This window comes from Hemitrygon akajei, chromosome 4, assembly GCF_048418815.1.
Source record: "Hemitrygon akajei chromosome 4, sHemAka1.3, whole genome shotgun sequence".
Lineage (NCBI taxonomy): Eukaryota > Metazoa > Chordata > Chondrichthyes > Myliobatiformes > Dasyatidae > Hemitrygon > Hemitrygon akajei.
Genome location: NC_133127.1, coordinates 129,628,672 through 129,652,685, shown reverse-complemented (window position 1 = coordinate 129,652,685; position 24,014 = coordinate 129,628,672). Strand labels below are relative to the sequence as shown.

The 24,014-nt window shown below is 41.9% G+C and overlaps 1 protein-coding gene across 8 annotated transcripts in view; it reads right to left on the bottom strand.

The window, feature by feature from the left end:
• Positions 1-24,014, bottom strand: part of khk (ketohexokinase) — a 54,574-nt gene that overhangs the window by 21,150 nt on the left and 9,410 nt on the right. For 2 of the 8 annotated variants that reach the window (XM_073043283.1, XM_073043282.1), the window contains exons 2-7: positions 14,461-14,559; positions 13,669-13,785; positions 11,408-11,508; positions 5,506-5,578; positions 4,678-4,812; positions 1,246-1,318 (exon numbers count right to left, since the gene is read on the bottom strand). In XM_073043283.1, coding sequence (XP_072899384.1) covers positions 1,246-1,318; positions 4,678-4,812; positions 5,506-5,578; positions 11,408-11,508; positions 13,669-13,785; positions 14,461-14,558 — 597 coding nt within the window. In that variant the 5' untranslated portion in view covers position 14,559. Of the gene's footprint in view, positions 1-1,245; positions 1,319-4,677; positions 4,813-5,505; positions 5,638-11,407; positions 11,509-13,668; positions 13,786-14,460; positions 14,560-22,465; positions 22,534-24,014 lie in introns of those variants that run through there. The other 6 variants (XM_073043284.1, XM_073043286.1, XM_073043285.1 and 3 more) reach the window with 6 other exon arrangements.

The window sequence follows — 24,014 nt, the reverse complement described above, 5'->3', positions numbered from 1 at the left end:
TGGATTAGAGTCTATTTTGTTTACAGTATCATTGTAATGTTGCATTCAGTAATTTTGGAAAAGCAATCTAAAGTTGTAACCATAAAATTACTTTTTTGCTAACACAAAGCTATGTCCTTATATGATAAGTAATCTTTGTTACTGTTTATAACTGAAATTTAATTATTCAGTTATTTAACTGTTGAGTAAAAGGTGATTGTCAATTTCAGTATTTAAATCAAATACAAATGATTATCTGTCTTTTTAAGACCAATATTTACTGATGGAATTGCAATGACTTGTTGAAAGGTTTGACTAGAAATAGATGGGGAATGACAACAGATTGAAAAAACTGAATTTTGAAGAAGATGGGTGTACAATTGAGACATGCCATGACTAGACTAAATTACAAAGGATATTTGATCATTTGGAGCCAGGCTCCTAAATGAGAAATTCAGAGGAAAGTGATATTTTGCAAGGCTGAATAATTCAGATGGGGGGAAAAAAAGCTAAAATTTGAGGCAGGCTTATGATTTAGTGAAGGGTCTGAAAGTATTAAATTAATTTGAATGAGCTGTCAATGTTTTTAGAATTAGACTCATTAAAGTTGCAGAGGTGGAAAAAGATCAATGTGGAAGACCATAGCTCTTTTAAAACTACCAATTTATACTCTGGGTGAACCCCAAAATCTTCACACCCTTAAAATGAAAATAACCACTTTCATAAAGAAAATACCATAAATGTTAACATGCAAGTTAGCAATGCTAATTAAGTCCATAAATGTGCCCTTAAAAAGCCAGTTTAGAGTTAAAGGAATTGCTTAAATTCTTTCCGTTTGCAGTTCCAGACAGAAAACTCTATATTATTAGAAACCATAAAAACAACTATGATCTACAGTGCATTATACTATGTATAAACCAAATTCTGATTTAAAAATGTCACTTTGGATAATATTCAAAAGGCCAGATAAATGCCTAAACTATTCCTAAACAGAAAAAAAGTTCTTAGTATGCCCATTCTTTGATCACTGAAGTAGTTATAATTATAGCTCATAGGCGAGGCTGGTTTAAGTATTGAGAAGCTACCCGCTCATTTCTCCTATCCTATTTCAGGGATATCAAAAGTGATCATTTGGTAACTGTGAAAAGAAATTATCAAAAGTACTGGCTCAGGGAAGACTGCAAAAATAACTTCGCATTTCCACTGTTGCAATAGTCATATCACTAACGTGATATGAAAGGCTACATTACAGAAGCCAACACTTACCTCCCAGTGAATCCACTTGTAATGTGAAAGATCAATTTTCCCAAAATCTTTGGCAGTAACGTCTGGTAGATTCCTAAGTATAACCATGTCTAAGTCAAACTTGTATTTGTGTTATCTGAAGTGCAGTGCAGCTAAGGTGATTACACTTTACAAGACATTCCATATTTCTGATAAATGTTACATTACAAACAGCATTTCGACAGATGTGTTAACTATAAGAAAACACTATATTGACTTGTAATTATAATAAGGATCATGCAGATTTAAATATTGGTATATAATTTGCATGCATAAAATTACTGAAACATTAAATGAAAATTTCGATATAGAGAGGTAAATATGAAACACCCTGTTACCTTTAGTTACTAAGTTTCACCTTTCCAATTGCTGTTGAATGCTCTCACTTGTCTCTTAACTCTCTCGTCCTAATCACTGTGAACTTCCAAGTGTACAGGCAGAAACTCAGATTTCATACACACAAGTGCTGCAGTGGCAAATAGTTCCTTGGGTACCTGGGCAATTGCCCAAAGAAGTATTTAAAAAAAACAGAATTCTTGTCAGTGTTCTCCAGAAAAGTAATGAAAAACTTTAAATTTCACATTTGGACCGTGCTTTAAGTGAGTTTGGCAGGACACAAGCAAAATTCTGACCCACGATGGATAGCCAATAAATGGGATTCTTATCAGTTTATTGCTAAAGGTATGACTGTTTCACTTCAATGTCTTGTATGTGTAGGATGCAGATCAGTATGTGTCTAGAATTTAATTTGTGAAATTAGATTGATAGCACATTTTTTAAAAAAGAAGTAAATGTTACCTCTGTTGCTAATTCATCAAACAACTTTTAATGTTGTCAGTACTTCCAAAATTCCTATAGCCCACAAACTCATAATTACCAAATCCTTTCAACATTCACCCCCCCAACGTACCTCCACAAGTGCCAAGCTCATTAATAGATTTGCTATTGCTGAGCAAACACAATGCCAAATTCAACTAGCATTAAGTCAATGGTTAAAGGTCAAATTATCAAAAAGGTTCTGAAAAAAATTTGATTATTAACATTTGAAGACGTGCCAGTTTGTCCTTCCAGCATCTGTTTTGCCTGCTAATTTTGAAAAACACACCTGACACTAAGTTCAATGGGAAGAAGTTTGAAGTGGTTCCAAGTACTTCTTTTCAAATACAAATTAGATCATAAAATGCAGAGATCAGACCTGAGGTCACACCAGCACTGAATTGAAAACACATGGAGCAAACAGTTCCATACATACTACTAGATTATTAAACTGGGAGTCTAAAAGATGTTGTAAAATCTCAAACTTTCATGGAAATGACAGCAGTACAACTGCAAGTCACACTGTGGAAGAAGATATGGGAATTGAATAGTTGATTGTGTAAACTATAAACAAATCAGTCTTGATTTTCATCTTTATGATACATGTGACAATTTTTTTCCATTCATAAACTGCAATTTTTAAGTGTTTGAATTGATTATTGATAATCATGTATATATTTGATTTTTGCACCATGCAGAGTTAAGTGTTACATGTGCCAATGCAGAAATAATCCTTTTTAGGACACCAAGAGAAAATTAGTCATTTTGTTTTGTTCCTTGGTGAAAGACAGGTGCCCGAGGAGTGTGGAAAAGTTAACAATAAAAAGGCAAGAGATAACAAATTTTGTTCACACAAGATATTTAGGTAAATACTATGTTTGCATTTAAAGGAAAGCTGGATAAACATGTGAGAAATACAGTTTTTTAAAATGGGTATTACTAAGAGCAGCACTTATTGCCCATTTGCCCTAGTAGTAATGGGCTGCTTCGGGAACTACTTCTGTCTCTGTGGTGAATTTACACCCCAGTGTATTAGATAAACTATCTTGACTATGACCAATAATGATAAATACAGATAAGTGTACAGATTTTTTTTGCTTTAACTGAAGCAAATGGTTGAAGCCAAGGTGTCAGAGTCAGAGGAATGGTTGAAGGCGTCTTGACAAGCTTCATCTTGCAACACACTCACTGCAAGCACGTTGCTTTGATGGTAGAGGTTGAGTGAGGGCTAGATTGTCAAACCCAACCCTTCCTAGCCACTCACCCTGAAGTTGCGGCAAAATGTGCACTGTTAAGAAAATATTGGGGATGCTGATGAATTTGCAATTCTGTTTGACAAGTAATGGTTCTTCATCATGCTGCTTACACCAGCAACCAAAGAACGTCACGTGGCTGTTTGTCACATATGCTGAAGCCATAACTTCCTTAGTTTCAACATTCAGTGACAGGGAAACCCTTGGGAACACTTTTGGGATGCATGCTTTTTAAGGTGGGAGAATGGCCTCGTACTTAACCTCATTCTAAATAAAAGACAGCTGAAAAACATCATAGGGTGTGTGTGGGGGGGGGGGGGGGCGGAGAAGAGTGTGTGACTTCTCTGTCAATCTGTGAGGCTATAAAAACTTAAAATATTTTAATTATGTTAGAGCCTGTTTCTTTCTTCACTTAATTATTTGTGAAAAATACATTGTCTGGTAATTTGATTGGACAACCTAGACCAATATGAGAGCAGGTGAATGGAATGCCAATCAAGCAGACTGCTTTTCCTGGATGGCTAAACTTCCTAATCAGACATTACAGATAAGGGGTGCTCAACCTATAATACAATATTGAATTTAATTGTATTTTTGAAAAAGCAGTAGACAAATAGCCTTAATTTAAGAACAACTTTCAATGAAACTCCAGTGAAACCTCCATAATGAAATGGACCCTTTTGGGTTAATGGAGACTTCCATATAACCAAGACATTTATGGGTCAATATATCCAAGGCTTGCAAATAAAGAGCAAGTCAAGAAACTTGAAAATGTCTTTTGTTTGAAAGACAATGTCTGTCAATGATCCTTGCAATTGGGAAAGTGGATTAAGAGACTTCAAAAACTGTTGCGCCCTCCCTTCACGTAGATTGTTAAGTGCTGATATTGTGCTGTAGAGTGTTTCCAGGATGGTTAATCCTCTCAAGCATTTCACCTAACAGTCATTCCTTCTGTATGCCTGAATGTAACTCTCTCATCATAAGGGTCACGGCAACCAAGCTTGAATCCATCGTCACCCACCATCCATGCCAGCAGTGGTAGCAGTCGCCAAATACTAATTGTGTATAAGGGACGTGATTCTGTTTCTCCCCTTCATGCCTTAATTAGCAACACAGAGACCAACTACATATTGTTGCATTCCTGACTTCAATTCAACATTGTGCATGGTTGCATTTGAAATGGGCCTTTGTAATTCTACGTAGCTTGATAATTTACCTTGTTATTTTTTACTCACTGAGCCAAAAGCAATGCACAACTTACAATATTAAAGGGGCAAGGGAATATTTCTGCATTGTTACATTTTAAAATATAGGTAATTAAAATTGAAGTGACAACAGATCTTACATGTCGGACAGTGTGACTGTTCGTGAGCCATTGGTAATGTTCACAAGACAGCAAGCACAAGGTGTAACTCCCACATGCTGCCACACAATGTTGGATATATTAATGCCTCTGCTTTGAAAATCGTCTGTGATGAAACTTCATCATGGGAAATGGCAAAGGCATAGAAAACAAAGATGAGGAAAATTTGGTGTTACTGGTTGTCCAAAAATAAAAGTTACATTCAGGACAACTGGTCTGTAGAGCTGGTCACAAGAAACTGCCTTACCTATTAAAAAAAATCACTGTTTGTCCACATATTTCTAGAAGTCAAGAAGTATTGTCATCATCTGTTGCGACCACAAGGGGCTGCTGACAGCTTTTAACCTTAAGTGATCCATCATGCATCTCCCATCAATGTTACTAATCTTACATTAACTCTGCTCCATTCCAATAGTAGAAAATCAGCAACTAAAAGACTTCAACAACACTGGCATTTAAAGGGAATATATGTACAAATAAGAGATTTTGGCATTTTTAAGTGTAACTTGGGTTATAATACTCTACTGAAATACAGGTAAGAAAAGTTTGATTTTAATCTGTTGATCTTAAATGGGTGGAAATCTAACCAAACCTCCAATGAAAAAAAACTCAGGCGCTGAAAAGCTGAGTGACGTTCACACCTGAATTCTTTAAACCAGAGAATTTATATTTGCCAGAGAACTCAGACAAGAATCTTGCAAAATATGACTCTGAATATGTGACAAGGATCTGTTAATACCCGGCAATGAGTTGAACCTTTCCTTCATTTTGCTTCCAAGCTTGGTTGGCTTCTCAGGAACGCATACAAACCTGTTTGTGTGAAGGATGGTACGTGAGCCATTGTTTATGTTGATGATGACAATGGAGGCTGGGAGGGATGATTCTGCATGAACAATCACATTCACATCAATTCCATATCGTCTGATGTCATCACAAATAAAACTGCGAGATATTTATAGAGGAAAGATTTAAGAAAATAACTGTAGGAAATAGGTCAACATTGGTAGGCCAACTATCAACTTGAAATGAGAATTGCCTCCTGAAAGATCGAGTGGTTTGAAAATTAGCCAATGACATAAATGTGCTTGAGTACAAAATTTACAAGCTGCCTTATCCAACCACAATTATTACAGTGAAAACATGAACCAGTATAAGAAATGATAAAAAATTTAATTCTTGTTATCATTCCTTTGTAAATTTCAAAACAAAACTGTTATTTTATTTCTGTATTAATATTAAATATGATACAATATGTTATTAATCAGAACTATATGCCATTCAACACACATGAACTCCATAAAATATTGTATTGGATATTTACATTGTTCAGCGCATTGAATTCTAGCCCCTGCTAAACTTCAGGATACATTTAAAATAAATGAAGTGCATGGGTTCATTAAGGAAGGCCAATACATTTAGTAAAAGCAAAATGTGTTTAATAAAGTTGAGTAATATTTTAAGCAACAATGCATTATACATTAGATGGAGTACTCTCTCAGAGATCAATGCTGTGCCTATATTTGTTGACATAGATAAATGTATTAGACTTGGGTGCATAGAATACAGTTCAACATCTGACTTAGAAGAGGTTTACCAGAAATGTTCAACTATGACTGCTATGAGGGAAAACATGAGTTTTCAGAAGCTATCTCTAATAAAATCAACATCAGGAGCAAGGTCTTCTGTGGTGAACAGGGTGGTGCAGAGCAGGGAGAAGATTTGTGAGGGGCACCATTGGAAAGGCTTGGCAAGAATGGCTTGAGTTGTCCCTTCTGGAGTGTTAACTCCTGTTGTAGGAAATTTTATGATCTCAAAAGGTGTGACAGGCGTACCACTGAAGATACTGCTGTCTTCTAAATATCTACTTAGCCAGACACAAAGGCACTGTCCATCACCCATCCCTCACCTGTATGATCCCCATCCTCTACTTAGTGTAAGTTTGCTGCCTCCATCCTGACACAAAAGTCAAGCCTCCAAAGGTAGGATAATGGAAAGGTTACTTCATATCCCTGATAATTACCACTTAGGCTAAAAGGTGAAGAATGGAATGCTGGACACATGATGAGGAGGGAGCCCCATGTGTGTTCAGTGCGTTAAAAGACTGAAAAGTAATTCCTTTATGGGCAGTGGGGCCTCAGAGGCCCAAACCACTTCTTGGCTGAAGGATAAGAAAGATATACCAGGAAAAATAAAGTTTCACTGTGATTACAAGATTTTTATTCTTTTGATTTACAGTGATTCTCATTACCATCTCTGCAATTGAAAAAATATGAAGATATTTTGGGCACAGCTTCCACAGGGAGCTAACTCCAGGAATGAACACTTGTGATCCAGGGTCTGTTAACTGCCTCGTCTGGAGCTTGAAAAGGCAGGGCAGTCTGGGTGTCAGTAGCTCCACCATATTCTACCTTTTCCTCAAGGAGTCACACTCACCATCAGCAAGGGTGCACCAGAAGCTGTGCACTTAGTCCCCTGATTTACTCAATTTATACCTATGATTGTGTGGCTCCAATGCCATATTTAAGTTCACTGATGACATCACTGTTGTTGGCTGAATCAGTGTGGTGACGAGCCAACGAACAGGAGGCAGAGTGAAAATCTGGTTGAGTGGTGCCACGACAATAACCTCTCACTCAATGTTAGCAAAACCAGAGGAGTCCTTGAATCAGTCTTCACTAGTGGATGAGGTGCAGAGTGTCAGTAAATTCCTTTGCATTATCACATCAGAGGAACGGTCCTGGGGCCAGCATGGAAGCACCATCACAAAGAAGTCACCTCTACCTTCTTAGGTATTTTTGGCTGATAGACCGCAATCACATAAGGAAGACTGCCACACAGTGCAGGAGCATTAAAACCCCATGTATAAAGTTATGAAATAGAAAAGGCATTTGGGTATGTAACGTTTAGGAAAAAATGTATGATTTACTTAGTTCAAAAGTATTCTCATATAGAGCAAATAAAACGATTGTGCAGAAATAAATCACACCGGTGTGGTAGCTGCTGGAATGGCTACATATACCCTGCTGTGCCTCACCTGGAAAGTTTTCTAGTTGTCATGTGAGCACATTTGTGTTAAACTGTGACTGTGATTAGGCATTGAGTAACATTCCCCTGAAACATTACAATCCTACTTCAATAAATCACATGATTGTGAAACTATTAGACATGTCATAGCTGCATTTTTATTCTGCTGATGATTGTATATGATTCTCCATTCTGATGTTGATTATTATCCTGTGATTCTCATCTCCTGGTTATTCTACGCTTAATGTATTTATCATGTCCCCTTCTGAGGGAAGGTCCCTATGAGAAGAAAAAAAAGGAGGTTGCAAGGTAAAATGAAACAATTATTCCTTGTTGGAGACACAAGAGACTACAGATGCTGAAATCTGAGCAACCAACAAGATACTGGAGGAACTCAGTGGGTGAGGCAGATGAAGGGATTTGACATAAATTGATGACAGTTCATTTTCCCCCATAAATGCGGCCTGTCCTACTGAGTTCCTCGTGTTGACCTATTCCATGTTATCCCTCTCAAAGGGTTTTGTACCCCCACCTCCTCCTTAATACAGAAGATTAAATGTTTAAGCAAAAGATCTCTAGTTAAAAGAAATGACTTGTGCCAGAACGTTTGTCACAACATGAGCAGATCCAGTAGTAAGCTAAGGAAAACAGTGTTTTTACCACTTAGTGTCCAACAGATGCCCCATTCTCTACCTGAGAGGGCTGAAAGTGAACCGCAGTTAGTGACAGGAGGGTGGGGCTATATCTAATTACCCAATAATAATGGACTTTGTTTGCTTGAGGTTTTAGATCCACAAAATATCTTGCAACCTATTGATGACTGTTAGGATCATTCTGGGGTTATGAAATTATAGACAGCATCACTACGGATTACTGAAATGAGAACCAATCATCAGGAAATAAAACCTGTACACAACTTGATTTCCAAATGATACTCTGTGGCTAATGAACAGACACCTGTAATGAATGTTCAAAACTGTTCTGCTACTTGGGATGTGCTACCACTGTAAATTTGTAATGTACCAGACTATATAATGTTAAAATTGATAATTACAGCAATTGAAACTGTAGTTAATCATTTATCTTGGTGTTGAATTATAAAATTCTGTGCCAGCAGAACAATATTCTCCTGGATGGTGTGTCTCTGCGTCTATCTCCTTCAATATTTCTGGGTTATATTTCCTGTGTGGCCCAGAGTCAGTCAGTCACAATGACTACTTGATCAATATGTCATTATGGACGTTACTCTTTGTTGCAGTGCTAACCAGCACTCCAAAGTGATTAATATTTTGATCGATGATATTACTTGATTCAAGGTCAAAGATCTTCTGTGAACCTGGGCCATAGCGCTATTTTGTTGCTTATCCAGCTACTTAACAGGATTTGCTGCTGCTGGAGTTGTAGCAAAAACTGGCGGACTTGTGGATGGTGAGGAAGGTTGTCAAAGGACATAGATCAGTTGGAAATTTGGGCAGAGAAATGGCAGATGGACTTTTATCCTGAAAAGTGTGAATCATGCATTTTGGAGAGTGCTTGCTTCACTGTCCGGGCCACTGAGTATAAGAGTTGGCAAGTCATGTTGTATTGGAGTATAAAAGTATAAATTTTAACTATGAAGTCAGTTATTTGCTATGCATGTACTCAATTTAGTAGAATGAAATCTTAGGAATGTAGAAGACATTGGTGTGTTAATGAGAGGTAGCTAAAGAAATATAGATTAGAACATCAATTAGAACATTGCTCAGTTCTGAGTTTGCTATTTGCTATGCATGTACCCAATTTGGTAGGAGACTGAAGTCTTAAGATGACAATGGTGTGTTAATGAGAGGTAGCTACAGAAAGAGCTTGCTATTTGCTATGCATATATCCTAAAAATGTATAAGACAATGATGTGTTAATGAGAAGTAGCTAAGAGATATAGATTAGAACATAATTAAGTCAATTGATAGAAACAATAGGGACAATGATGTACAGTGAGGTACGTGTAATATGCAACTATAGATCGATTACATATGCTAATGCAACTGGACCAGGAGATTGCTATAAAAAATGCTGTGTCCGGGGATCGGTGGGCAATCAGCGACTAGCTCAATGACTGTCTCAGCTTTGATTTGCAAATTAAAGTTTAACCCTTCTTGAAGAATCTTCTGCATCTCCTGGTCATTTGTGAGGCACGAAAAACCACGACAATTGTAGCTGAATTAATCTGGAGAGTATGCAAGAGTGGTTCAGCAGGATTGTACCTGGATTGGAATATATTAACTATAAAGCTCAGATTGCCTTTTCTGGAGCATTGGAGACTGAGAGATAACTTGATAGTTGTATATAAATTTAAATGCAGATAGAGACAAGGTACATAGACTCTTTTTCCTCAGGGTGAAGATGTCAAATACTAGAGGGCATGGTTTAAAATGAGGGGAGATATTTACAGGAGACTTGTGAAGCCATCTTTGTTTTTTTACACAGAGAGTGTAAGGGCTGGAATGTGGGAGAGGTGGTAAAATTAGATACGATAACAAAAGTTAAGGGATATTTATACAGACAGATGAGTAGACAGGGAATAAAGGATGTGCAAACAGATAGTCTTAGACTGGCTTAATGGTCAGCTCAGATATTCTGAGGTGAAGCCCCTTTTACAATGTTTTCTGTTGTTTCATAAGTTGATGCTGAGTTTTAATACTCAAATTTACTCAGTGTTTACACGGGCTGTTCAGAAATCTGATGACACAGTGCAAGAACCTGTCTTGAATTGTTCAGTATGACTCTTCAGGCTCCTATACCTGGTCTTTGATGATAGTAACAAGACAGCATGTCCCAGATGGTAAGTAAACTGCTCTACTCTTTCTGCACTCATGACTGTGGGACTAAGATCAACTTAGTCGTCATCTAAAAATTTGCAGATGACGCCACTATTGTTGATAAAATCTCTGATGGCATCAAGGAGACTTACAGAAGCTAAGACAGATCAATTGGTTGAGTGCAGTTGCAACAACAATCTCCCTCCCACTCAATGCCAGAAAGGTCAAGGAATTTGTGTGTGGTCTTCAGGAAGGGGAAGTTGGGAAACATACACCACTCATTGAGGGGTGAGCAGTGGAAAGTTTCTGGGTGTCAAAATCTCAAGAGGCTCTGCCTTGGGCCCAATTCAGTGATGCAGTCATGAAGGTGGCATGCCAGTTGCTATACTTCATTAGGAGTTTGAAGACATTCTGTACATTACCAAAGACTCTTGCAAATGTCTATAGAGCATTCTGACAGTGTGCATTACAGTTATGGAGGAGCCTGAGTGCAGGATCACAGAAGAATACAGAGGGTTGTAGACACAACCAGCTTCATCATGTCCTCACCATTGAAGACATGCCTCAAGAAGATGCCATCCGCTATTAAGGAACCGTACCAACTGGGACACGCTCTCTTCTTGCTACTAGTATCAGGGAGGAGGTACAGGAGCTTGAAGACCCACACTCAACGATCCAGGACAGCTTCCTGCCCTCTGTTATCAGATTTCTGAATGGTCCATGAACCTGAGAGCACTACCTCATTATTCCCTTTCTTTTGCACTGCTTACTGATAATCTGCTGTGTTTTGTGTCTGCACTGTACTGTGGCCACAACAGCTTTCTCATCACGTAAGGCAGTGATAATAAACCCGTCTAACTTTATGGATATTTCAATTATGTTACACAGACCTGAAGTCAGATTAGTAGATTCACGGATATCCTTCTCAGCTTTGTCATAGTTTGTACGTGCAACAGATACTTCTGGCACTTTCCCCTTGTCTAGTAGTATCCTGTTAATAATTATCATGACTGTAACTCTTCTCTCTCGTTTCTCTTATTATCTGGGAACATAAGTAATTTATTGCGGGGTTTGTTAGATTCAAATCCTTCTAGGCTATCTACAACTTCCATCTCATATATGCCAGTCATTGATTTACACAGTCTGTTTTTCATTATACTGTATCCCCATGCAAATACTTCAGGACATAAACCATTCAGAGTATCTGCTAACTTACGGATTGTAAACAGGGTGAATATCAGTAACAATTATGCCTCAAAGAGTTCTTTTACTGCTGAGGCATTGAAGGAATTCTGTACGGATATGGTCTGAGCCTGCAGCTTTGCATTTCTTCTGGGACTCAGCTTTCCCCCTAATCTTGTTACATTTTTGCCATGTCTCTACAGTAATCCCTCCAAACCTCACATTTTCCTATGGGAATTTTGCAACTAATCTTCCTCTTTATTTGATTGGTTATTGGTCCCACATATGGGCACACTTGTTTAGTCTGAGCATCTGTTACAGAAAGTTCCCTTATATTTTGTTCAGGACAACTCCTTAAAATATGTTTATCTTTCAGCCTTTGGAATCCACAACTATACAGCACTTATTGAAAATACTGAATTTAATAATTCTCTGTGCACTCTTTTCATTTTCAAAATGTGGCTGAATTATTTATAAGTACTAGGTTTAAATGATATTTCCATTATATCTGGCTTACAAAAATGATTCTGAACAATAAAAATTGCACGTTAAATTGATTTTATTCTGGACCTTTCCTGTGTTATCCAGGAATAAATCTACTGTGTTTGAGTAAGGGTGATGGGAATGAAATAATGTGACAATATTCCTTGATCTGTTCTAGTTTTTGCTCCTGACATGTAGTTTCTTTACCATTTGCTACTGTCTCAGGTACTAATGTCAGAAACAGAATTTACTCTCTATCATTCCACTCAAATGAGGCACAAGGGTTCATGATTAATAAGGCTTGTGCCTAGAAGCCATTGCCAGCTACATCATTCCATGTGACGAACAAGGGCCACAGGACGTCCAACTGTGTACATTCTCTAACCTACATCCTCTCTTAAAACACCTTAAAACTAACTTGTGTTCACCCCTTCTCAATTCTGATGAACGGCCTTCAACATGAACCGTTAATTGTTTCTCTGTCTATGGATATTGCGAGGTCATTTCAGAATCAGTTTTATTATCACCGACATGTGGTAAAACTTGTATAGCACAGCTACTGCAAAACAACATAAAATTGTAAGTTACAAGAAGTTACACACTGACTTTGGTTCTTTGCGGGAATAGGACCCACTCTTGGGGTCTCATGACAGGCCGTTATTCGATATACCAAGGACGCAGCCTATAAGACTAGCATGCCTTCAGGGTTTTGGGACTTTGTGACTCTGGAGCCAGGCAGACTCGCGGTCGGTGCCTCTGCAGGAAACTGGAGTGTCATGGGAGACGGAAGATTGAAAGCAGTGAGCTGGCTGCTGTCTGTGTGCCCAGAGACCCGAGTTCTTTGGGCACAGAGACCAGAAAAAGCAACACAATGGGCTTTTAACATAGTAAATCAGCGAGTTGTTTCTTGTGTCTCCCTTCTCACTGTGAAATGGAGACATTTCTTTTCCCCTTAGTAGGGAGAGAGAGCCTGTGGTATGTCGAATTACTGGGTGAACAAGTAGTCTTTGGGGTACTGCTAGTCTGTGTCTTTATAGATGCTTTGCTGCATGTTTGAGTGCTGGGTGGGGGGGCAATGCTTTTTTTGCTGGTGGGGGAGGGGGATCTTTGCTTTGCTGCTGCTTACGTGTGGGAGGGGGAGCTGGGGGGGGGGCTTTAGGGTTCTAACATTTAACTGTCATTCATTCTTTGGGGAACTCCTCTGTTTTCGTGGATGGTTGCAAAGAAAAATAATTTCAGGATGTATATTGTATACATCTCTCTGACATTGAAACTGTTGAAATATATAAAATAAATAATGCAAAAAGAGAACAGAGTAGTGAGGCATTTAAAGCATTTTTCCTTTTATTTTAAATGGTCAACACCTGAAAATTTCTGATTTTCAACAGGAGTGTTGAAGTACCATTAAGCATAAAGAACAATATTAGAAATGTCGCAATGATATCTATAGAAAAATTATGTGGTGAAAATAATTAATACAACTTACTCAGAAACTCGCCCAGGTGCAAGAGAGCCCATGAATCCACAGGGAGCACCAAGTATTGAGAGAACTGTGCACGAATTGGAGGCGTTACCCCCGCGCTGCCATCTCTGAGATATACATCTAAATAAATAAATCCAATTGAGAACTTGATTTGGTTCACTAATTTCAAAAATCTATTTTTTTTTCCAAATGTTACTTTTGTTGACTTGTAGGGTATGAGGCTTGAGACTCACTACAGAATCTGGAGAAGAAATTCTAAGCTGATGTTCCATTGCAGAGTTACGGGAGTGCTGCTGTGTCACAGGTGTTATCTTTTAATAAGATATTAAATCAAGACTCCACCTGCTTTAAAAGAATGCTCACTGCCTTTTGTAAAACCATTAAGGACATTTTCCCAATATTTGTTCTTCAAACATTACTAAAAAACAGATAACTGGTCATTAACAGGCGGTTATTTATGGAATCTAACTACACTTAAGTGGTTGCTATGTTTCTTAACATCAAAAGTACTTCATCGCTTCAGGCTATCTTGAAGTGATGAAAGGTACTATTTAAATACACTTACTCTGGTATGCTGACATGCTGGATAAGGAACAATAATTCTCTATCTGTGACTGAAAGAGGTAAGTTGGTAAAAGAACAACTTGCCTGACTTCAGGAATCTTTATGACTTTCTTCAGTCACCAAAGAAAATGTCAAAAACTTAGAATTAATTTAAAAAATTCCATTAAAATTATTAATGACTGAGAAAAGAACTGTAATCATGTTTAACCCTTTAAAAAAAGTACTATTTACCGTGTATAAGTATCTTCGACTGGAAACTTGTCAACCACGTTAATAATATCCAAGCAGACTAACCCAATGCAGAGGATTTGCTTCTCGTTGGCTGCCATTCTGTAACAAGACACATTGAGTAAATATTGAATGGATCTCTGGAATAAAAACTGTAAATACTGGAAATCCAAAATTAAAGCTGAGAATGCATAGCATTTTAAACATGATTTAAAATAATAAGGCAATAGTCCATTTGCAACCCCATATTTTCAGTGCTTTCTATTGGAATGTGCAAAAGCTCCTTGTGTTTTAATCTTGTATATAAAAAAATAATTAACATAAAACGAAGCCACTTTTAGGAAAGTTCAATTTTATATTTTTCATCTGCAAGTAAAGGAACAATTAAAGCGAGTCACAAAAGCTGCTCACTTGCTTCAGAAATCATGCACAATTCTTCCATTGGCCCTTCCCTTTGAACAATGACAGGTTTGTTAAACATTGACCATGAACTCAGTATCTTCCATGTGGGCATTCCTTCCTCAAGAATGTATGCCTCACTTTCCCAGAAGCTCATTTACATTATCAGCCACCTCAAAGCATCAATCATATTATTGGGATTTTTAATGATATAACAGCAAAAAAAACCTGGATATATTAGTACACCAGACAACATCCATGGAAAGAGAAGCAGGGTTATGGCTTCAAGTTGAAGACTATTCATCAGAAAGGAGGAAAGTCAATCTAATAACACACTGCATTCTCATCTCTTTCCGTACCTGCTTTTGTCCTCTGCACACACAATAAACTTATCAATCAAAACCCGGTTTAATATTACCGACATATGTCATGAAATTTGTAAACTTAGCGACAGCAGTTACAATGCAATACATGATAAGTACAGGGAAAGCAATCAACTACAGGTAAGTATATATATGTATATTAAGTAGTTAAATAAAAATACTGCAAAAGCAGAGATAAAAGTGTTCATGGATTCAACGTCCATTTAGAGATCCAATGGCAGAGGGGAAGAGCCTGTTCCTGAATCGCTGACTGTGTGCCTTCAGGGTTTTGTATCTCCTTCCTGATGGTTAACAGTGAGAAGAGAGCATGTCCTGGGTGATGGGGGATCCTTAATGATGGATGCTGCCTTTCTGAGGCACCGCTCCTTGAAGATGTCTTCAATATACAGCGATATACGGCGGCTAGTACCCAAGGTAGAGCTAATTTACAACTTTCACTGGCTTCTTTTGAATCCCCCCCCCCCCCCATACCAGACAACGATGCAGCCTGTCAGAACGCTCCCCACGATACACCTGTAGAAGTTTTCAACTGAACAAAGTGTACAGTTGTTTTGTAAATAATAATTAAACTGAGACTTGGCTATTGGGATTAACCAGAGAACAACAGATGTAAATCACTCCCTCAGCCTTCACCAGAAGCAAACGCTAAAGTCTTACGATGTTTTGTAGCTCTTGAGAATTTGACCTCTCACCCATTCCTTTTGCGATCAATGCAACAAGGTCATCTGTATGTAATGATTGCCTTGATAATACTGAGGTTTTCTACTCCCTTTCCAAAAAATTAACTGTGAACTGATAATTACTTACCACATGGTATCCAAATTATCAAGTGTATTGCAGAACTAATCCAATAAAGAAAATCAGACGTTTGATCACTATTTGGTATTGAATTAAGTAATTTAAACCTAAGCTCCAGTCAAATAATTATAATTAAAAACTATCCTTCTTGCCTTGACGGAGAAATTAATATATTCATTCCCAATTCAGAGGTTACCAACAATTATTGTTGAACATTTGGCATGCAGTTCATATTCCTGAACTGAGTTGGTGGGACTGAGAGCTATTAAATTGAAAAGTGGAGCAATAATCCCTTCACAGCGTGCAACTTACACCTTGTGCGTGAGGCTACAATTATGAGTGGTCACATGATTTTAATAGATGAAAAAGCATACAAACAATTCAATGGAATGATCAAATAAATGACTGAAATTAGATATATAACAACTGGATTGCTAAGTGTACAAAGAATCTGAAACCTATCATTGACAAATAGTTGTTTGATGTGTAACATGAACGAGTATAGATCTGCACAGTGATGGACAGGCCATCTGGCCCAGCATGTTGTGCTGATTCTGATGTCGGTTTACCCTAAATGTCCTGCTCCTGTATATCATCCATATTGTTCCATCCCCTTCATAGTCACGTGTCTATCTAAGAGCCTCAAACTGCAGCAAGCTGCCTGTTATTGCTAACCCTGGGCGGGAGGAGGGATTTGGGGGTCCATGAGCCAGATCTGTTTTTGTTGGTTTTTGATAAATGGGGAGGAGGGATTTGGGGGTTGTTATACCTGTTCTGTTTTTTGTTAGTTTTTGATAAATGGGGAGGAGAGATTTGGGGGTTGTTATACCTGTTCTGTTTTGTTGGTTTTTGATAAACGGGGAGGAGGGATTTGGGGGTTGTTATACCTGTTCTGTTTTTGTTAGTTTTTGATAAACGGGGAAGAGGGATTTGGGGGTTGTTATACCTGTTCTGTTTTTGTTGGTTTTTGATAAATGGGGAGGAGGAGGGATTTGGGGGTTGATGATTGTGCTGCCTTTCTTTTCTTTCTTGGTTTCACAGCCACGCAGAGAACTGCAGATTTTCAGAATTGTATACTTTGACAGTAAAACGACCTTTGAACCATTGCCCTGGGACAGAGTAAACTGAGCAGCAGGAATAACAATGGCCCTGGGAGAGAGTGAGGAGAGTTGCAGGAATAACAGTGGCCCTGGGAGAGAGTGAGGACAGGAATAACAATGGCCCTGGGAGAGAGTGAGGACAGGAATAACCATGGCCCTGGGAGAGAGAGAGGACAGGAATAACCATGGCCCTGGCAGAGAGTGAGGACAGGAATAACCATGGCCCTGGAGAGAGTGAGGGAGAGTTGCAGGAATAACCGTGGCCCTGGGAGAGAGTGAGGAGAGTTGCAGGAATAAACCGTGGCCCTGGGAGAGAGTGAGGAGAGTTGCAGGAATAACCGTGGCCCTGGGAGAGAGTGAGAACAGGAATAACCGTGGCCCTGGGAGAGAGTGAGGACAGGAATAACCATGGCCCTGGAGAGAGTGAGGACAGAATAACCATGGCCCTGGAGAGAGTGAGGACAGGAATAACCGTGGCCCTGGGAGAGAGTGAGGAGAGTTGCAGGAATAACCGTGGCCCTGGGAGAGAGTGAGGACAGGAATAACCATGGCCCTGGCAGAGAGTGAGGACAGGAATAACCATGGCCCTGGAGAGAGTGAGGAGAGTTGCAGGAATAACCGTGGCCCTGAGAGAGAGTGAGGACAGGAATAACAATGGCCCTGGGAGAGAGTGAGGACAGAATAACAATGGCCCTGGGAGAGAGTGAGGACAGGAATAACCATGGCCCTGGAGAGAGTGAGAACAGGAATAACCATGGCCCCTGGCAGAGAGTGAGGACAGGAATAACCATGGCCCTGGGAGAGAGTGAGGACAGGAATAACCATGGCCCTGGGAGAGAGTGAGGACAGGAATAACCATGGCCCTGGAGAGAGTGAGGAGAGTTGCAGGAATAACCGTGGCCCTGGGAGAGAGTGAGGACAGGAATAACCGTGGGCCCTGGGAGGAGAGTGAGGACAGGAATAACAATGGCCCTGGGAGAGAGTGAGGAGAGTTGCAGGAATAACAATGGCCCTGGGAGAGAGTGAGGACAGGGATAACAATGGCCCTGGGAGAGAGTGAAGACAGGAATAACCATGGCCCTTGGAGAGAGTGAGGTCAGGAATAACCAATGGCCCTGGAGAGAGTGAGGAGAGTTGCAGGAATAACAATGGCCCTGGGAGAGAGTGAGGACAGGAATAACAGTGGCCCTGGGAGAGAGTGAGGACAGGAATAACAATGGCCCTGGGAGAGAGTGAGGACAGGAATAACCATGGCCCTGAGAGAGAGTGAGGACAGGAATAACCATGGCCCTGAGAGAGAGTGAGGACAGGAATAACTGTGGCCTGGGAGAGAGTGAGAAGAGTTGCAGGAATAACCATGGCCCTGGGAGAGAGTGAGGACAGGAATAACCATGGCCCTGGAGAGAGTGAGGAGAGTTGCAGGAATAACCATGGCCCTGGGAGAGTGTGAGGACAGGAATAACAATGGCCCTTGGAGAGAGTGAGGACAGGAATAACCTTTGCCCTGGAGAGAGTGAGGAGAGTTGCAGGAATAACAATGGCCCTGGGAGAGAGTGAGGACAGGAATAACAGTGGCCCTGGGAGAGAGTGAGGACAGGAATAACAATGGCCCTGGGAGAGAGTGAGGACAGGAATAACCATGGCCCTGAGAGAGAGTGAGGACAGGAATAACCATGGCCCTGAGAGAGAGTGAGGTCAGGAATAACTGTGGCCCTGGGAGAGAGTGAGAAGAGTTGCAGGAATAACCATGGCCCTGGGAGAGAGTGAGACAGGAATAACCATGGCCCTGGAGAGAGTGAGGAGAGTTGCAGGAATAACAATGGCCCTGGGAGAGAGTGAGGACAGGGATAACAATGGCCCTGGGAGAGAGTGAAGACAGGAATAACCATGGCCCTGGGAGAGAGTGAGGACAGGAATAACCATGGCCCTGGAGAGAGTGAGGAGAGTTGCAGGAATAACCATGGCCCTGGGAGAGTGTGAGGACAGGAATAACCGTGGCCCTGGGAGAGAGTGAGGACAGGAATAACAATGGCCCTGGGAGAGAGTGAGGACAGGAATAACCATGGCCCTGGGAGAGTGTGAGGACAGGAATAACCGTGGCCCTGGGAGAGAGTGAGGACAGGAATAACAATGGCCCTGGGAGAGAGTGAGGACAGGAATAACTGTGGCTGTTGTAATGTGAGTATTATTAAAAGTAAGTTAATACTAATCGGGAAGCTGTTGGTAACAAGAGGCGGGACCCGGGGGACAGCGGGGTTTTTGCTCCCAGTATGCATTGTGTATAGTTCCACCACCCATGCCGCACGAGGTACCTGGAAGCCTCTGCATTGTAAATATCATTTGCCGTCCCAGATAAAGATGTTCTTTTGGCCATTAAATTGTCGAGTTGTCCTTTTTTTTAAAGTAGAAGTTGCCACATATTTTTGGCGACAAGGTGAACTGGTTTTGTGGATGCATCAGCACATTTCGAACAGGAGCTGTGAGCAGGCGAGGAGCCTCGCGTTCGGATGGTTTCGTTCGGGACTATTGGTGAATTTGTGGAAGGGAATGAGGACTGGCCGGAGTATGAGGAAAAATTGGGATACTTTTTCTGTGCTAATGGAATTACTGAGGAGGCTGAGAAGTGCCCTATTCTCCTGAGTGGTGTGTGGGGCAAAGACTTACAAGTTGATAAGGAACTTAGCCACACTGCAGAAACAGGAGAAATTTGATATGACAAACTAGTCAAGCTTGTGAGGAACCACCACAATCTGAAACCTTCTGTGATAGTCCAATGGTGTAAGTTTCACAGTCATTTCAGGAAGCCAGGTCAGTCAGTGGACAATTTTGTGGCCAAGCTTTGGCACTGGTCGGAGCACTGCGATTTCGGAACAGGGTTGGATGACATGCTCCGTGATAAATTAGTATGCGGCATTAATAATGACGACACACAAAGTCGCCTGTTGGGGGAAACCCCACCGTTGACTTTCAAGAAAGACCTAGAGATTGCCCAAAGCATGGAGATGGCTGCTAATAATGCCAAGGATATACAGAAAGGGCATGGGGGGGGGGGGGGGTCGCAGTCGGGGGCAGTGCTCCAAGTCAGGAGGGGAGATTGGTAAATAGGCAAAGCGGGTGGAATGTTTTTGGTGTGGAGGGACGCACTATGCAAATGTTTTGTAAATTCAAAGATACTGTCTACCACGCTTGTAGCAAAAAAAGGACATTTAGCTAAAAAGTGCAGGAGCATAAAGGGTAAGGTTAAGCCTGGGCAGGGGAAAGCTCAACAGACTCAGGCAGCCACACACCACCTAGGAGAAGCAGACGAGGAGGCAGCGTGTGCCTACAACATGTTTGGGGTGGAAATGGATGAGGGACCACCTGAACCATATTATGCCACAGTCACTGTCAAGGGAAAGGACAGTAACTTCGAGATTGATTCAGGGGCTACTGCATCAGTCATTAGTGAAGAGACCTATAGGAGGACATGGGGGTCCAACGTGCCTCCATCAGACCATCTAAGCTTAAACTCAGGACCTATATTGGGGGCAGCCCATACCTCATTTAGGGGTGTTATATGTGGATATTTCAGCTGGGGACCCAGTCTTTTGGGCCGCACCTGGCTTTGCAAAATCCAGCTCAACTGGCATGAAATTAAAGTATACACACACGACGGAGGACATTCTGCAGTGGTATAGTGACATTTTCAGGGACGAGCTGGGCACACTGAAGGGCGTGACCGTGAAACTCTACATCGACCCTGAGGCCACACCACGTCTTTTTAAGCCCAGGTCAGTGCCCTATGCCATGAAAGGCAAAGTCGAGGCGGAGCTAGAACATTTACAGGGGCTGGGCATCATTGAGCCCCGTCCAGGTTTTCAAGGTGGGCGGCTCCTATTGTTCCAGTTTTGAAGGCAGATAAACGGTGAGGATATGTGGGGGACTACAAGCTTACAGTGAATCAGGTCTCTAAGCTGGAGGAGTACCCCATTGCCACGGGTGGATGACCTGTTTGTGACCCCTGTCAGGAGGTAAGCTGTTCACAAAACTGGACATGAGCCACGCCTACCAACAGCTGCTGCTCGACGAGGATTGAAAGGAGTACGTTACCATCAATATGCACAAGGGATTATTCAAATACAATCGCCTGGTGTTTGGAGTGGCGTTCTAGCCCCGCCATTTTCCAAAGGACAATGGACTCTTTGCTGCAGGGGATTCCGCATGTAGCAGTGTATCTTGATGATATTTTGATCACGGGAGCCACGGAGGGGGAGCATCTGGCTAACTTAGAACAGGTGCTGAAGAGACTCTCAGACGCAGGGCTGCGGTTGAAACGCGGAAAATGTGTGTCCCTGGCTCCGAGTGTGACCTATCTGGGACACAAGATTACAGCTGAGGGGCTTTGCCCAGTGGAGGAAAAAGTGAGAGCTATTAAGGAGGCAACAAGCCCCAAGAGCGTCACTGAACTCAGATCATTTTTGGACATGGTGAATTATTAGGGCAAGTTTCTTCCGGACCTCTCAAAGGTTTTGGCCCCATTGTATAAGCTGCTTCACAATGACAGTAAGTGGCAGTGGGGTGAAGAGCAGGAGGAAGCTTCAAGGAAGTGAAAGAACTCCTCCACTCAGCGAAGCTGCTTGTTCACTATGACCCAGACAAGGAGATCACCTTTCATGTGATACTTTGCCCTATGAGTTGGGGGCAGTTCTCTCACACGTGATGGAGGACCGTTCAGAGGAAGCCTATTGGTTTTGCTTTACATACCCTGACGGCTGCTGAGAAGGGATATTCACAGCTAGACAAAGAATGTCTGAACATTGTTTTTGTAGTCAAACGCTTTCATCAGTACCTCTATGGAAGTGCATTCACAATTTATACAGACTGTAAACCACTGATGAGCCTTTTTAGTGAGACCAAATGCATCCCACCGCTAGCCTCAGCCAGGATACAGCGTTGGGCTCTCACATTGTCAGCCTACTGGTATACTATCGTGTACAGAGCGAGTGGGGATAATGCAAACGCCAACGCGCTGAGACGACTCCCTTTACCTGAAACGCCTGTTACTACATATGTGCCTCCAGAGACTGTGTTTTCATTGGAGAGGCTGTCTGAGACACCTGTAAAGGCGACCCAGATCAAGCAATGGACAGAGAGGGACCCAGTCCTGTCTCAAGTCAAGACTTTTCTTTTACAAGGTTGGCCCAGAGTTTGTGGAAGGAGAGGAACTGAGCCTTATTCCAAACGCAAGACGGAACTGAGTCTGCAGGATGGTTGCCTGTTTCAGGGGGCGAGGGTCATCGTGCCTCCCCCGGCTGTTCACAGATTGTGGAAGAAATTCATGAGACTCACCCAGGGGTGTCTCGAATGAAAAGCCTTGCAAGATCCTACATCTGGTGGCCAAGAATGGATCAGGATCTGGAGAACAAGGCAAAATCATGCACGCAATGTCAGACCAATCAGAACATGCCACCACCAGCTCCCTTGCACTCATGGGAGTGGCCAGACTACCCCTGGTCTAGGCTACATTTGGACTTTTCTGGCCCCTTTATGGGACAGATGTTTCTTGTAATGATAGATGCACACTCCAAATGGATCGAAGCTCACATCATGAGCAACATCACAGCCCCCTCAACCACAGACAAACTCAGGCAAGTGTTTGCAGTCCATGGGTTGCCTGACACTCTGGTCACTGATAATGGCCCGACGTTCACCAGTGAGCTGTTCGGTGAGTTCATGCAGCAGAATGGCATTTGTCACATTTCGGACGGCCCCCTTTCCACCCAGCCTCAAATGGTTTGGCTGAGCGGGCTGTTTAGACAGTGAAGGAAGGCCTGAAGCGGATGACAGGGGACTCTCTTAGTACCCGGCTTTCATGTTTCCTGTTTAAACACTGCCTCACTCCACAGACTACGACTGCACGCACTCCAGCAGAGATGCTGATGGGGCGGAGGCCCAAGTCAAGATTGGACATGCTGCACCCAGACATGAAGGCAAAAGTGGAGAGAAAGCAGGAAAAGCAGAAGGAGGGGCATGATCAACATGCCTGAGGGAGGCAGTTAAAACCGGATGACATTGTCTATGTGAGAAACTTCAGCAGTAGCAAAATCAGCAATGGCTACCTGGGGTTACTCTTGAGCAGAGTGGGGGGGGGGGGGAGAGAGAGAGGGAGAGAGAGGGGGAGGGAGAGGGGGAGGGAGAGGGGAGGGAGAGGGGGGGGGAGAGGGGGGGGGGAGAGTGGGGGGGAGAGTGGGGGGGAGAGGGGGGGGAGAGGGGGAGGGGGAGGGGAGGGGGAGGGGAGGGGGAGGGGAGGGAGGGGGAGGGAGAGGGAGAGGGAGAGGGAGAGGGGAGAGGGGGAGGGGGAGGGGGAGGGGGAGGGGGAGGGGGAGGGGGAGGGGGAGGGGGAGGGGGAGGGGGAGGGGGAGGGGGAGGGAGAGACTGACACACACTGGCAGAGGGGTCAGAGTCCCCTGAAGAGGACGGACATTCTCACGTGGACACACAGACCCCTCTCATGCCCCCAACACCAGATCCACCCTACTGGTTCACCGGGGACAGTGCGTAGATCACAGCACCCTTGCAAACCTCCTGATAGACTGAATCTTTGATTGGACAGTTTTTTTGTTGTTAGGTTGAATGTTGAATTTGCCTTGTTTTTTTTAAAGGTGTTTTTGTATTGGTAACCTGTTGCTAACGATACCACTGTTTTATTTCCCAGTTCTTCTATATTTGGGAAATGTTGGATCTTAAAGGGGGAGAAATGTTGTAATGTGAGTATTATTAAAAGTAAGTTAATACTAATCGGGAAGCTGTTGGTAACAAGAGGTGGGATCCGGGGTTGGCGGGATCTTTACTTCCACTCTTTTTGCTCCCAGTATGCATTGTATATAGTTCCTCCACC